At 49.7% G+C, this 14494-nt stretch overlaps 1 protein-coding gene across 1 annotated transcript in view; it reads right to left on the bottom strand.

Moving 5' to 3' along the window:
* HLF (HLF transcription factor, PAR bZIP family member) overlaps nucleotides 1-14101 on the bottom strand; it is a 34766-nt gene extending 20665 nt beyond the window's left edge. The window contains exons 1-2 of the mRNA XM_068151013.1: nucleotides 13786-14101; nucleotides 12068-12403 (exon numbers count right to left, since the gene is read on the bottom strand). Of these exons, the coding sequence (XP_068007114.1) occupies nucleotides 12068-12403; nucleotides 13786-13891 (442 nt within the window). The 5' untranslated portion in view covers nucleotides 13892-14101. The remainder of the gene's footprint in view (nucleotides 1-12067; nucleotides 12404-13785) is intronic.
* Between the last annotated feature and the right edge of the window lie 393 nt (nucleotides 14102-14494).

Genomic DNA, 14494 nt, shown 5'->3' with positions numbered 1-14494 from the left:
GAACGTGACACAATCCTGGTATCTCACCTCCTAACATTATTTATGCTCTTCTCTTCCAAGAGAAATAATCCTCACTACAGGCAGGGGAATTAATGCCTCATTTGTCTACGTACCTGCACCAAGGAGAGGGTAGGCCCCTAGGCAGCGGGAAACAAAGGCCATGCTACGGTCAGTCCCTTGTGACTAACCTCAAGGAAGTCTCAAGGAGAAGGACTTGGGGTGCCTGTTGATGAAAAACTCACCATGAAGCAGCAATGGTTGCTGGCAGTCCAGAAAGCTAACCTGTGCTGGGCTGTAGCAAAAGCAGCATTGAGAGAGGTGATTCTGCCCCTTCACTCTGCTTGGCCAAGACCCCACTGGGAGCACCAAGTCCCTCAGCACAAGGAGGACATGGAACTGCTAGAGTGGGTCCAGAGGAGGCCACAAAGATGCTCAGAGGGCTGGAGAACCTCCCCTATAGGCTGAGAGAGTTGGGAGTATTCAGGTTGTGGATGCTTCCTCCCTGGAAGAGTTCAAGGCCAGGCTGGATGAGACCTTGAGCAACCTGGGCGGGTGGGAGGTGTCCCTGCCCATGGCAGGGGGTTGGAACTGGATGATCTTGAAGGTTCCTTCCAATCCAAACCACTTTATGAATCTGTGAACTGGGAATTAAACAACAGTGCCCTAAGGTGTTCATAGTTTCACTCCCTGGAGCCACAGAACGGTAAAGGTTGGAAGGGGCCTCTGGAGATCACCTAGTCCAACCCCCCTGTCAGAGCAGGCTCACCTAGGAGTATGCAGGTCTGCACACTCTTTACTATTCTCCAGAGCAGTGATCACCAGGGCTCTGCTTCTACACTTGGGGTGCCTAGCTGCAGTCTCTCCACCCTCACTCTGCAGTAAGCAAAGAGAATTGAGCTACTCCATGGAGCCCCAGCCCAGCACATAAAATGGAGACACCCAATTAAATTATCTGGGGATGTATGGAACACAAGGAAGGCTCCCACTGAGCAAATCTCTAGTGCTGTGAAAATGTTCCTTTGCCATCAACAGGCTGCTGTGGTGTGCACCAAACAACAGCCTGCTCAGCACTCAGCTACTGCAGATCTGTATCTGGCTTTGCACTCTTCCAAAGCTAAGCTCAAGGCAATGTCTCAGACAATTTAAAATCAAAATAAATAAAGGGCAGAGCAAAGATAAATAAATACAAAATTGCAACATTTCTCAGTAAACTTTCTCCAGCTTAATCCTGAGAAAGCAGGAAGAGCTCTTGACTGGCTTTTCCTACAGCTTGCTTTTGTAGAAGACACTTCATGGCATGTGCCACTGCCAGAGCCAATGGGCCTCAGAGTCACAGATGGCACTGGAAGGAAGAAGCCTCAAAGCTCATCTTGTCCAACCCCCCCCCTGCACTCAGCAGAGACACCTTCAACTACAGCAGGCTGCCCAGGGACACATCAAGTCTGATCTTGAGTGTCTCCAGGGATGGGGCCTCAACCACATCCCTGGGCAACCTGTTCCAGTCTCTCCCCACCCTCACTGTGCAGAACTTCCTCCTGATGTCCAACTTAAACCTGCCCTGCTCCAGTTTCAAACCACTGCTCCTTGTCCTATCAATACAAGCCCTTCCAAACGGTTAAGTGTTCCCTGCCACCAAGGGTATCAAAAATGTCTTGATGTTGTGCTGGAAACAACACAGGAAGGTAGAGAGGTTCTAAGGAAGCTGTGAGGGGGCTGCCAAGGCTGCGTGCTGAGGGGCAGGGGGAAGGGGATGCTGGGGAGCAGGAGTTCAGCAGGCAGGCTGCACTCTGCTGTGAGCGTGTTGTGTCATTGCAGCTTTACCCTGACACACCCATATTTACAGCACACAATGTACTGTACCATTCACAATGCCAAGAAACTCAACATATCTAATCTGGCAGAAAAACAAAGTCAGATCAGGTTAATCCAATTCTTAAATTGCACAACTTTGAAAAGCCAATAGGAAAACAAATCTTCCCCCAGCCTGGGCTCCCCTAGCCTTCCTCCCAGCATATACCCTGCCACGACCTACTTTTCCTCTCCGATCCCTCAGCATTTTTAGCCCACTCTCACTCTCCCCTGCTTCTCATTCTCTGCTAACCAACCTCCAGCCCGGGCCCTGGGAGCACAGTGGAAAGTTACGCTGATGAGAGGAGCCCTCAAAGGCAGCTTTGTGCGCAGCGCCCCGGCCAGAACGCGCCGTGGAGAATGAATGGCAAGAGGCACACACAAGGTCACTTGGACACCTGCCCTCCTCTGATACTGCAATCATTGTGATAAGATAACAGCCCTCAAGTTTGGAGCTGGCTGACTACAAGGCAGCGTCAAACCTGGGGTGCTTCTGCTGCAAAGGAGGAAGAGGATACAGCAAGGCTGCTAAAGTTCAGCACATCTTTAGGGAAAGTGACTGTGCAGGACTTTGGAGAGGGTCAGCACTGTTCCACTTCTTGGATTCAGCCCCTCCAAGGTCCTGCCTACAAACCTTACAGCTGGTTTTATAACTTTCAGAGATTCATAGAATGGTTTGTGTTGGAAGATCATCCAGTTCCAACCTCCCTGCCATGGGAAGGGACACCTCCCAACAGCCCAGGTTGCTCAAGGCCTCATCCAGCCAGGCTTTGAATGCTTTCAGAAAGGGGGCATCCACAGCTTCCATGGGCAACCTGTTCCAGCGTCTCCCCACCCTCACTGTCAAGAATTTCTTTATAATCTCCAGTCTCCATCTGCCCTCTTCCAGCTTCAATCCATTCCCTCCCCTCCTGTCACTATAAGCCCCTGCAAAAAGTCCCTCTGCTTTTTTCAAGGAACATTTGAGTCTCATACAATCACAAGGCTCCAGGAGCTGAGGATTTTAAAGGAAGAACAATGGTGTAAAAGAAGATTGTACCCCACTCACCCCACAGACACTAAACCACTCAAACCTGGTTCCTTGCAGCTTTTTTTCTCCAAGTGAATCAACATCTGACAGTGTCTACAAGGCTGTCGGCTTTCCCTGAAGCATTTCACACAGATCAGGTGTTTTAAAGGTCTTATGTAAATTCTGATGTAGAAAGTGCACATTTACATGACAGCTCCCCCTGCTCAGCAACATATTCCCAGCCTATCCACTCGTCTGCTCCCGTGAAATTTCAGGAATGCAATTCTTCAGGATCACCACCTGCTTGCCGCATTTGGGTTAAAATCAGCCAACACTTCAAAAAATCATGAAGCAGGAGCACGAAAGAAGCCACACACATACCTAGCACGACTGGATATGGATTGTTTTCATAGCAAACCAGAGCCCAAGCCACAGCCCCAAGCTCCTCTCGCACGGCACGCAGCAGAGCTGCAAGAGTTACGCACAGCAGCCGGCCACATGCCCGTGCTGCAAGCGGGGCCGCAGCTGCAGGCTCGCAGATGTCAGTAACGTCTCTATTTCCACCAAGAGAGGCAGCAGTGGTGTGGCTGATTGCTGCAGGGTGCTCCCCGGGAAGGCAGTTTAATCCTCTCTGTGTTTTGGAGGAGCAGGGTACGGGTTTGAGTGCCCAGTTCCTACTCACTAAGCATCAGAGCTCAGCACGTAGCCCGGTTTGGAGCAGGACTCACTGCCCAAGGGTGAAATGGGGAGTTGGGGAAGATGGCTGAATTGTTTGAACTCATCTCCTGCCTTTCAATGCAGCCCTCTCCTTCTGAGCCTGTTTTACATTCTGCAGCCTTAAGTAATGTACTCCTCTTTAGCAGCTTTAGTGCCATTATTTCAGTCATCTGGCTGTGCTAACAGTATTGATTGCTGCCTGCAACCCAGCGCTGCAGAGCACTTTGTGTTTACAACTTACACCTCATTGTTCCCTCACTACTTCAAAATAAAACCTACCGTTTCCTCCCTTGCCTCCTTACAATCTCAAGTCTCATGCAGCCACATTTAATTTCTGGTTTGAGTGCTTTCATCTCTACCCTGATTGCTGAGCTAGGAGGTCACCTCAAACACAACAATGTCCACGTACAAGAACTAAGCAGAAGTGGGGGAGCCTTGCCAGCATTTAAGAAACCATTAAGATCCAATCATTGCCACCCAAAGTAATGGCTCTTGCTATGGATGGAGAACTCTGTTCAGACATTTGTTTACTAAATTCAAGACTACCAACCAGTTCTGTAATGAATTACTTAATCTTTGACCTATTGTCCACAGCCATGTTCCAGAACAAAGAATTTATAGCAAGCTGAGCTCCCTAAGGCTAATTGGAAAAGAACTCTCTTCTTTTTAAAACCAATTCTCTGTCCTCAGCAAATGTTTTACAAACTGGTTTGCTTTTGCCTCCCTGCTTACACACCTACATACCTAAGGGTGATGCTTTGTTAATGGACATGGTGGTGCTAAATTGATGGCTGGACTCAATGATTCATAGATTGGGTTGGAAGGGACCTTAAAAGATCACACAGTTCCAACCCCCTACCATGGGCAGGGACACCTCCCACCAGCCCAGGTTGCTCAAGGCCTCATCCAGCCTGGCCTTGAACACCTCCAGGGAGAAGGCATCCAGAACTACCATGGGCAACCTGTTCCAGTGTCTCCCCACCCTCACTGTCAAGAATTTCTTCCTCATCTCCAGTCTGAATCTGCCCTGCCAAGCTTCAATCCATTCCATCTCATCCTACCACTACAAGCCCTTGTCAAAAGTCCCTCCCCAGCCTTTTTGTAGACCCCTGTCAGGCACTGGAAGGCTGCTCTAGGAACTCCCAAGAGCCTTCTTTTCTCCAGGCTGCGCAGCCCCAACTCTCTCAGCCTGGCCCCACAGGGGAGGTTCTCCAGACCATCTTTTCCAACCAAAACAATTCCATGATTCTGTTCCAGATGACTTATTGCTGTAGTTCACTCTAGGACTTGCTTGCAGTAAATGGATGTAAATCCATGGATTCTGTGGGTTCCTGTCAGGTTTTGTTTCAGTAATCACCCAGATTTCTGTTCCAGTTCATAAGCACACATGGGTTCTAGGACCCTAATGCAGTTTGGAGTCTTTATTTCCTCCTACAAAAGGCTATACACCAAAACACACCTAAAGAGAGCTTCAAGAGCCTCAGTTTTTATGACATGACACATAATATCAACAGGAGAATATTAGCAGAAAGGTGAAGAGCTCAGGCTGTTTCTCTCCAAGTGGAGCAGAGAACCCTGAAGCAAGAGCATGCGACATCAGCAGCTAAGCAATGGTGTTGGATGGTGCACAATGAAAATCTGGGCCAAATTTAGCCCTGGCAGGATTTAGTTCAGAGAATGGGCCAGGGAAGCATAGCTGTACAACAGCTTCAAGTGTGTCAGAACACAGAGATTGAACAATAACTTGTGCTCGTTTGAAAGCTGACAGGTAACACTTCAGTGATGCAGAGCTGAAGTGCGGTGAAGAGTCTGAGCAGAAAAGAGGGGGAGCAAAGCCAAGCTGCAGCACAAGCTGCCCCCTCCCCAACCAGTGTCAGCTCTCCCCACATCAGCTCTGAAGCTCTCAGGACCAAACTGAGCTCTGTGACAAAAGGGCAGCTTGGCTAATGCCATTTGTTCATTAAGAGAGGTGATAGAGGCTACACAATCTGTTTGCCATGCTCTCATTTCGACAGCCCTGCATTTCACACCCATTTTCTGTACTCCCAGGGCAGAACTGCAGGTTGAGGTAAATGGGCTTTTTGCAGAGCCTTCATTATCTACTTCATGCAGAAGAGATCAAACCACAGTTTTTCTGGAATGCACCCTAGCTGAAGTGCTCTTTTCTGATCATCACAATCTGCTGTGGAACTCAGGCAAAATACTGAATGTGGATTTTATTTGTTACCAAAGAAGAGGCAACTTAGCATCAAGCTTGTGTGACAGAAATACTGAACAGCTCTATGGTGTACAGCCAGCCAAGCCAGCTCCTGCTTTCATAGTGCTCTGGAGTTCTCTTTGCTGATGATGACTACACCCTTTCACCCCAAGGAAACTCCACTGGCACACCAAGGGCTGTTACCCCCTCCTTAAAAAATAAAAGCCCCGAAAGATGAATGACAGGAGAGTGAATGGTGACATTTTGCTGCTCCACCTAGGAGCTGATGGAGAGCAGTCAACAAGCTGCTTGCCTGCTGAGCAGTACTGAACTCAGAAAGACCGCATGAGGAGCAAAGTACTCACTGCCGAGATTAATTGGGCAGAATCTGGCCACCGCTAGCTCCCACCACTGCCAACCTGCTGCCGTGTAAACATGGAGAGATTGAACAATTTAATGTGTTCCCTAGTGGCTTCATCTAATCATGCAGTATCAATGTCTTCTTCACACACATCTCTTGATGGCCTTCTCTCATAACTCTAACATTGTTTTATGAAAGGCTTCAGGGTGTACTTGCTTCCTAAAAATCAAATCACTGCACTACAGAGCATTCAATCACTCTCCAATAAGCTTTGAGATGGGAAGCAAGGCTCTGAGAGGGACACTGTACTTTCTCTAGTTCACTGCAGCAAGTTCCACACTCAGATACCACTGAAAATTCATTCTAAGGGGACAAAAATCCCCTTCTTGCTCCTTCTGTCCTCTTCCTACCACTGGCCAGCCCTTACTTCCTTGGGTAGATCTGTCTGTGTGGGAAGCACCATTCCCAAACAGAACTGAAGACTCAGGCCAGGTATGTTTTAAAAGTACAGCCTCAAACCCAAGATGTTTCATGCTGTTTACTGTTTGAACTCAGAACTAACTTCAAGTCCTTTCATGCAGTCAAGCAATTATTTAGCCAATAATCACCATCTAACAGTGAATATTAAAATCAGCTCTCCTGAAGGAGCCGCAGTGTTCTTGCTCCTAGCATGAGCAATTCCTGTGTTCAGCACTTTTTCCCCCCTCTTACCATGTGACAGGGCTATTTTTAATATTTTGCCTGAACAGATTCTGCATCTTCCTTTGATCCAGAAAGCAGTTTGGGGAGGCTGTGCTGCCCGCTGCACTCGCCTGCCTGTGGCAGCCCAGAGCAAAGCCTTCCCCATGGGCTGCAGCTTGGGCAGAGCAGGGATGGCAGAGCAGGGATGGCAGAGCAGGGATGGCAGAGCAGGGATGGCAGAGCAGGGATGGCAGAGCAGGGATGGCAGAGCAGGGATGGCAGAGCAGGGATGGCAGAGCAGGGATGGCAGAGCAGGGATGGCAGAGCAGGGAGCCCTGCGTGCCTGCTGCTCCGGCAGGAGCCATGCCGAGCAGCTGCACAGGGCACAGCCACGTGCCTCAAGCACATGGTCATGCAGGCAGCAGCCACCCAGGGCCTCACGTGAGTGCCAATGTGAAGAGCAGCTCTGGGTACCAGCCTGCCTGAGGCTTTAGCTGGTCATTCCCATGTGTTCACGTGGGAGACCAAAGGTCAGGAGATTCCCAGCTCCTCTTGGCACTGCAGGTGGAGTCCTTCGGCTCCTAAAAGAAGGGGCTCACACTGCTTGGCTCATGAAGCACCTAGTAACTAGTTGTAAACAGTGACTAAAGCTTGGGACAGGATTCCAGGCAGGAGCTGGCTGCTGGGAATGCTGCCCTTCACACTACAAAGGCTGTGCTGGAAGAGGAGGTCACGTTAAGAAACACTGGGGAAGGAAGACTGCAATAAAGGGAGTGTTGTACACACACCCTTCTGTGGGCTGCCCCCTTCACCAAGTCATCCCCAGTATGCACTGGAGAGGCTGGATGGAGCAAGAACAAACCTCTCCCAGCTGGCTGCTGTGCCCGTCACAAACAAGAGTCAACAGAAAAGGGTGAAACCCACCCCCACCAGGCCGGGTATCAATCATCACAGCTCAGTGTCTGTGCATGCAGAAGGTAATGAGCCTGAGCTCCAGGTGAAAGATCTCAGCTGAGGCTTAGAATTGTTTTGGTTGGAAAAAAGAGCTTCAAGATCATCCATCCAGTCCAACCGTTCTCTAAGTCTACCAAGCGCGGTGCTAAACCGTGGCCCTCGGCACCACATCTCCGTGGCTTTGAAACACCTCCAGGGATGGGGACTCAGCCACCCCCTGGGGAACCCATTCCAGGCTGTGGGACCCTTTCACAGTGAAGAAGTTTCTTTTAAATAAATCTAACACAGGATTTAAACAAGTCTTTGTGCTGTTGGGAGGGGTGTAGGAGGTGTAGGTACATTACACATGGTTGGCATTTTCAGCACCCTTCAATAATTTTTTTTCCTTCCAAGTGAAACTGAAGGCTTGCAGATCCTGCACAAAGCTGCATCTCTGCAGTTTGTTTTGATTTTTCTTTCCCTAAATAACCTTTGACAAATCCTTTGCAGGTAGTCTAAGGCAGCCAGCCATGCAAGCAACACAGACTTAAAACCACTGTCACAGGAAGGCAAGGAGCAGGGGAGTTCCTGAAAGCCTCCCACAACCCAGTCCTTGGGGCTGCCACCGTGTCAGCAGCAGCCCTGGGACACAACCCTGCATCTAAGGCTTTGGTGGCAAACACGACATTCAGATCCACACCACAAAAGACCCTCCCAAACCTTCTCATTTAGGGTTTGCCACCAGCCTTAGCTGATGCTTCTGAACTTCACTCTGTCCAAAGCCTTCCCAGCAGCTGCCCCATTCACCCACACAAGTGCTACACAGCAAGAAGAGACAGGTAAAAGCAACCACCAACTAAGTTACCTGCCAAATATGAACCTCTCTTCACATACAAACAGCTACAAATACTTAATTTCCTTCAAGGAAACAGAGATTCACATCCAAACAAACAAAATCACCAATGGCAAAAGGCAACAGAAGGTGTGCAAGAGATGAAGAACCACAAGGATGTGACTGCAGTACCAGGTTACTTTAAAAGCAGGATTCAGAAAACCTGTTGTGTATTTTCTTTTTCCACGAGGGACACTACAGATCTCAACCAACTAACCAGCATCCAGCCCAAAGAGAGAAAACAAGTTTTAAAGGTGTGGGCATATCTGGTCTGCAATGCTACAATACAGGAAAATGGAGTTTTTGGGGGAGGGGTTAATTAACAAAGAAGAAAAATGCATCAGATTCCTGCCTTGGAACAGCCACGACCCTGTGCCCCTTCTCTTCCAAACAAAACCCAGGATCTGCCATATGTATATTCCCTGAAGTGAAATGCATGGGAAAAGCAGGGTTTGGATTTATTCCTTGCTGGAATCCAGAGAACAGATGATAAAACCGGTGAGCCTAGCCATTTTCCCACCCCACAATCCCAGTTGCAAAGACAGAAGGCTTATTTATGAAGAACCTTTTTGCTGTTGGAAGTTTTTGCCTTTAAGGAAACCAACAAAACCAAACCCCAAACTCTAAAAAGAAAAAAAACCAAACAAAAAAAACCAAAGGAAAACACCAACCAAAGGACAACAGCAGCAAAAGACCAAAAACTCTGAAGCAAACAAAAACAACCAAGGAGGGGGAGGTTAAGAGTCAGGGTCAGCTCAGCTTTGCTGAGCCTGCTGCCACTTCTCGGTGAGCACCAAAGCAGATTTCCAGTGAGGGAGCTTTTTGGGGTTGGACTAGATGACCTTTGGAGGTCCCTTCCAACCCAGACAATTCTATGCAGCATCTCTGGAAGAGATAGAATCGAAATCCAGATTTGGGCAATGCCATCAGCTTCTAAAGACTGCTAAGGCTTTTCTTTCACACACAGGATGAAATCTTCTTAAGCCGCTCTCCCACAGACCTTCTAGGTGCAAGATACCTCACATCCATCATGAGTCACACCTGGGGCTCCACGTGCCTGTGTGCATCCTCCCCCTGCCCACGGGACACGCAGGTACAGGGCTGTGAGCAGCTGCACATGACACGACACAAGCAGGAAGGATTAACCCTTGCTTCAGCCAGAGCCCACACGCTCGGGCAGGCTTCCATTACAAGATGTAACTCAAAGGCCACAATGAAGCCTTTTTACCATTGCTATCTCACAAATAATCAGTTCTCCTGGACAGCAGGTGAGAGGGGATGCATTTGTGCTGGGGCTGTGTACTTGGTGCTGTCTGCTCTCGGGTTTATTACGATGCAAACCGCAACAGTCACGCACGCTGTGCCACAGCCGCTCACACCAATTAAAATAATCTATCTTCATGCACAGTTGAAAAGATGCATTTTAAAGAGTCTTAAAGTACACCAGCCAAAAGGCTCCACTGTCAAGACTTGAACATTTACCTGCAAGCCCAACTTGTCTATTTCAAAGCAGCATATTTGCCTTGGCACTTTTTATGATGAACCTTACGACGATTTGCTTTCCTTGGGTTAAAAATGTTTGAGGTATCTACTGCCTTACTGAAAACTTGCTCTCAGATGCTAAACTCTTGAGATGATCTCTTCAGAACAGACTGGCAGATTAGATTTTATGTGACAGCACATAAAAACGTCAACAACCTGACAATAAGCCAGACTCCTGTAAATGAAGTCATAGTGCTCCATTCTGTGCCTCACTGTAATAGGGGGTGGCAGAGGAAAATATTAGAAATGGGATGAGGACCCTTTTGAAGAACACATTTAAGCTCAAAATGGGATTATTCTTAAGGCATGGGGCAATACCTGATCTTCAGAAGGTTTATCCTGCTCCAAGAGATATGACTTCTTGTACATCAGTTAAAAAAAAAAGGCAGAGAGGTGTTGTTAACGAGAGAAATTTGCAACCCCGAGCTGCAAACAGCTCAGGAAAAACTCAAACAAAATCAATGAACTGAAAAGTCACAGGGGCAGCTGATCACAAATAAATCTGACAGGTGATCATTAAAAGCCTGGCTCCTAACCAGGCTCCTCTGAGGGGCAAAAAAACAAAAAAAAGAATGAGGACAGATTCCCTGCTTTTAACTTCCTGTGTCTGTGCGACAGAAGATGGTGTAGCAGATAGGCACCGCTTTGAAACGGGCTCAGGAAAAGCAAAGGGTTTTTCTCCTCTGCTCTTGCCAACTCCAAGTAGATTTTAACTTTGGAAATCTTTACAAGTTATTAGTTAACCATGCAATGCCTCGAAACTGAAACACAAACCCAAGCCAATTCCACGCCAAGTAAAACTAAATGAAATCCGTGACTAAACACACGCTTCTGACTGGGGGCCAAGGAGGCTGCTGACAGGTTTGGGAGTGTTTTTTTGGGGGGCTGTTTTATTCCTGTTTCATGAGGGAGAGGGGAAAAAAAAAAGTCTTACAAGTCTGTAACATTCTTATTTCATCCTGCTCCACAACTTTTGTCCTTCTATTTATTTATTTTGCTTCCTTATCAGATGGTTCTGACAATGACTTCGCACGCTGAGCATGGCAAATGATAAAGCAGGAGGGAGAGGAGTGGTTTCCTGCTCCCAAGAGCACACTTTGCTGTAGCAAACCATGTGTGAGCAGAAGAGCACAAGGAATAACTCACACTTGGTTTTTATTTTGTTGTTGTTGTTGGATTTTTTTAAAAGGCAAAAAAGCCAAGCTCCATGTTTTCCAAACCTCAGTGCAGACACTGTTCCACTGACCATGATCTCAACCACGCTGGTGTCAAGCCAGAGCAGTGACTCTGAATTCATGCAGTGTCACTCAAGAGATGATCTCAAGTGCTAATAAATTAATAGAAGGCTCCCACCAGCATCATGCACTGAATCAGCTTAAGATGACAACGGGATGCAAGCTATCGACCCAGGCCAGAGCTGATGTTCATTTCACTAAGATTATAATGCAGTTCCAAAATTTAGCTCCTGACCCCTGTACCATGGCAAATTTCACTTTGCCTAACAGAGAAGGAGATTATGGGCAAAAGTTCAAACAGAATTTATTGGCCCATTCCTGTGTTCTCACCTCAAACACTGGCCAGAGGAGTATTCCCTTTCAGAGCCCTTCTCCCTGCTCTTTTAGCACCCGTTCCTATTCCACTGCTTGCACAAGAAGAGACTGGCACATGGCCTTAGAATTCCCACAGCTTCCTGACAGAATTGAAACAAAAAACCCAGTGGAGAGACTTAACAGTTACTGGAGCTGTGATTTTTATTTTTTGGAGGGTGGGTGACTTGACTCCTACCGGCTCCAAGTTGCCTGTCAACCCCACAGGGAGAGGCAAAGGTTTGCAGGGGGAAGCAGGGCTCATGCCAAAACCCCTGGGGAGCTCTGAGGGCCGATTTACCTGGTCTGACCGGGCTCTGCATGCAGTTCTGCGACACCATGCCTGGATGGACTGAAGTAGAAGCCCTGCTGCTGAGGTCCATGACAGAAGGTGATGCTGAGGTAGCTTGCTGCAGACCTGACTGGTGTGGGCTATGCTCGTGCTGGTTTGGGCTGGGTGGAATGCCATTTTCTGAGAGGAATTCTTCCAGGTCCATGTATTCCAACTGGAAAGTGTCTCCATCGTATGGCAGTGTCTTGTCCCATAATGTTGGGCCCAAGAAGGCTGACTGAGGGACCGTGGTGCTGCTGCTGTCATCGTCTAGCTTCTTCTCTTTGTCTTTTTCTTTCCCGAATGCTTAAACGAAACACATAAGAGAGATGTAAGAGCTAAGCAGTTACACCACCAGCTACTTCTTCGCTTATTTCTCCTGCTGTAAAGGAACAGTCTTCATAAAAACAACTCCTTTGATGCAATCCCTTTGTTAGACAATGGCAGGGGCACGGCAACCATGCACCTTTGCTGGATTCCAATCCTGCTTTTGAGACTTTATTTTTTAGTTAACAGACCAAATTCATGCATGGCTCTCATTGTCAGCTTCAGTAAGTACTCAACAGACTTAGAAGTCTTCTGAGTATTTCAGTGGAAGCACACTGGAAGATATTCTGTATTCTGCTGAGAACAGTTCAAACCTACCAACCCTGTTATGCATTGTCTTCTCATAAAGCCCCCCTCTTGCCAGTCCTTAAGGAAGGTAGTCCTCGAATTCAGCACTTCTTAACATTGCTGTGAGCTAGCAATTTACAGCACCAGTGAAGACTGACAGAATATGTCTTTTGAAGTGCAAAACAGCTAATGAAACAACCAAGGGTAGAAGCAAAGCTGAAGTTAAAATGCTGCTTCCTACTCGCTCCTCCAACACCCAGTGATTTCAACGCATTTTTGAAGGGAAATACTTAATTTCTCTTCAAGATATGAAAGAATCGGAACCAATAAAGCTTCCTGTCAACTACCATGCTTTCCCAAGATTTTCTTTTTAGCTGTACACCCCGGGAAACCCTGAGAGTGGCTTCGCAGCGAGTTTGCCTCGGAAAGCTGAGGGCACGGAAAGCCCCGGCAGGACCCTTCCCCGGGGTTTGTTTGCAGTGTGCACTTGACTCGTTCGAAAGATAAGGGGCAGTGACGTCCCTACTACCTTAGCTTTCTAGAAAAGATGAAACTTTCTACTGTTGGAATATCTTTCAGCTATACGCGACCAGGACTCCGGGAGGGCGATTTCTGCCGGGCGGGTAGGATGGAGGAGCCGGCCAGGACGCCAAAGGGAGCCTGCGGCGGGACCTCGGCTCCAGCCGAGGCGGTTTAGCCGCCGCGGTGTCCGCACCGCTCAGCCCGAAGGCTGCGCCGGGGCAAATCGCGCCCGTTAGTTTATTTTCCAGGCGGCCGGAGCCGTCCCCGCGGCTTTTTCCCAGCGAGCGCCTCCCGTTAGGTCAGGCCGGCAGCGCCCGGCGCTCCCGCTAATGCCCTCACCGAAACCATCCCATTACTTAATCGCCTTGGGGGGATCGGAGGGAGGGAAATAAAAGGGAAAGCGAGGCAGCGGTCCCTGAGGTGACGGGGGGGAACCGGGACCGCCATTTCAGAGCGCCGACCCTCGGAGGGCCGGGCTGCGAGGGGGCCCGCGGGGGGCACAGCCAGCCCCAGGGGACCGGAGGAGCGAGGGCTGCCCGGGGAAGCCTCACCGTCTTCGTGAGCGAGCGGCAGCTTGAGCGGGTTTTCCAGCAGGGACTTCAGCACCCCGTAGGTGGGAGGTAGGAAGGTGGGGTTCAGCGGGAGCGGCCGCGACATGGTGGGCTTCGCCTCGGGACAGTTGCGCGGCAGCGGTTCCTTCCCCTTCCTCTCGCGGGCGCCGCCGCTAAGAAAGGCGATAGCAAGGGTGGTGAACCGAGCCGAGCCCCGCTGGCGAGGGGCGCCTGGAGGCCGCCGGAGCAGGGGAGCGGGGAGAGGCCCCTGGGCCGCGCAGCTCCTCCGCCACCGCCACCCGCTCTGCGCCGCGCGCCCCGGCCGCGCGCCCATGTGCAGGCGCTGCCGGCGCTGACGTCAGGCGCGGCGCGGCGCCGCCATTGGCGGGAGAGGAGCGGCGGCCGGTCCCGCCCCCCGCCCCGCCCCCGCGGGGTCCCCCCAGCCGCTACCGGAGGCCATTACCGGCGGCGGGGGCAGCGCTGGGGAACCGTCTCCTCGGTAACCGGGAGGAATGTTAATGAGCTTGAATGTTTGACCTCGCTCGGTGCATCCGAGCGTGAGGGCAGCAAGCAGCGCGGCCCGAGGGAGCCGGGCCGGGCCGCTGTGTGAGGGGCGGTGGGTCGTGCCCAGCCCAGCAGGGAGCTGCTTCGGAGGCCGGTGAGGTTTTCATCGTTTTCCAAAGCAGCCGTTACTGGGCTCAGAAGCGTT

The sequence above is a fragment of the Melanerpes formicivorus genome, unplaced genomic scaffold, assembly GCF_026170545.1.
Source record: "Melanerpes formicivorus ecotype bairdi unplaced genomic scaffold, bMelFor1.0.p_v2 SCAF_21, whole genome shotgun sequence".
Taxonomy (NCBI): Eukaryota; Metazoa; Chordata; class Aves; order Piciformes; family Picidae; genus Melanerpes; species Melanerpes formicivorus.
This window is presented reverse-complemented; position numbering and strand designations above follow the sequence as displayed.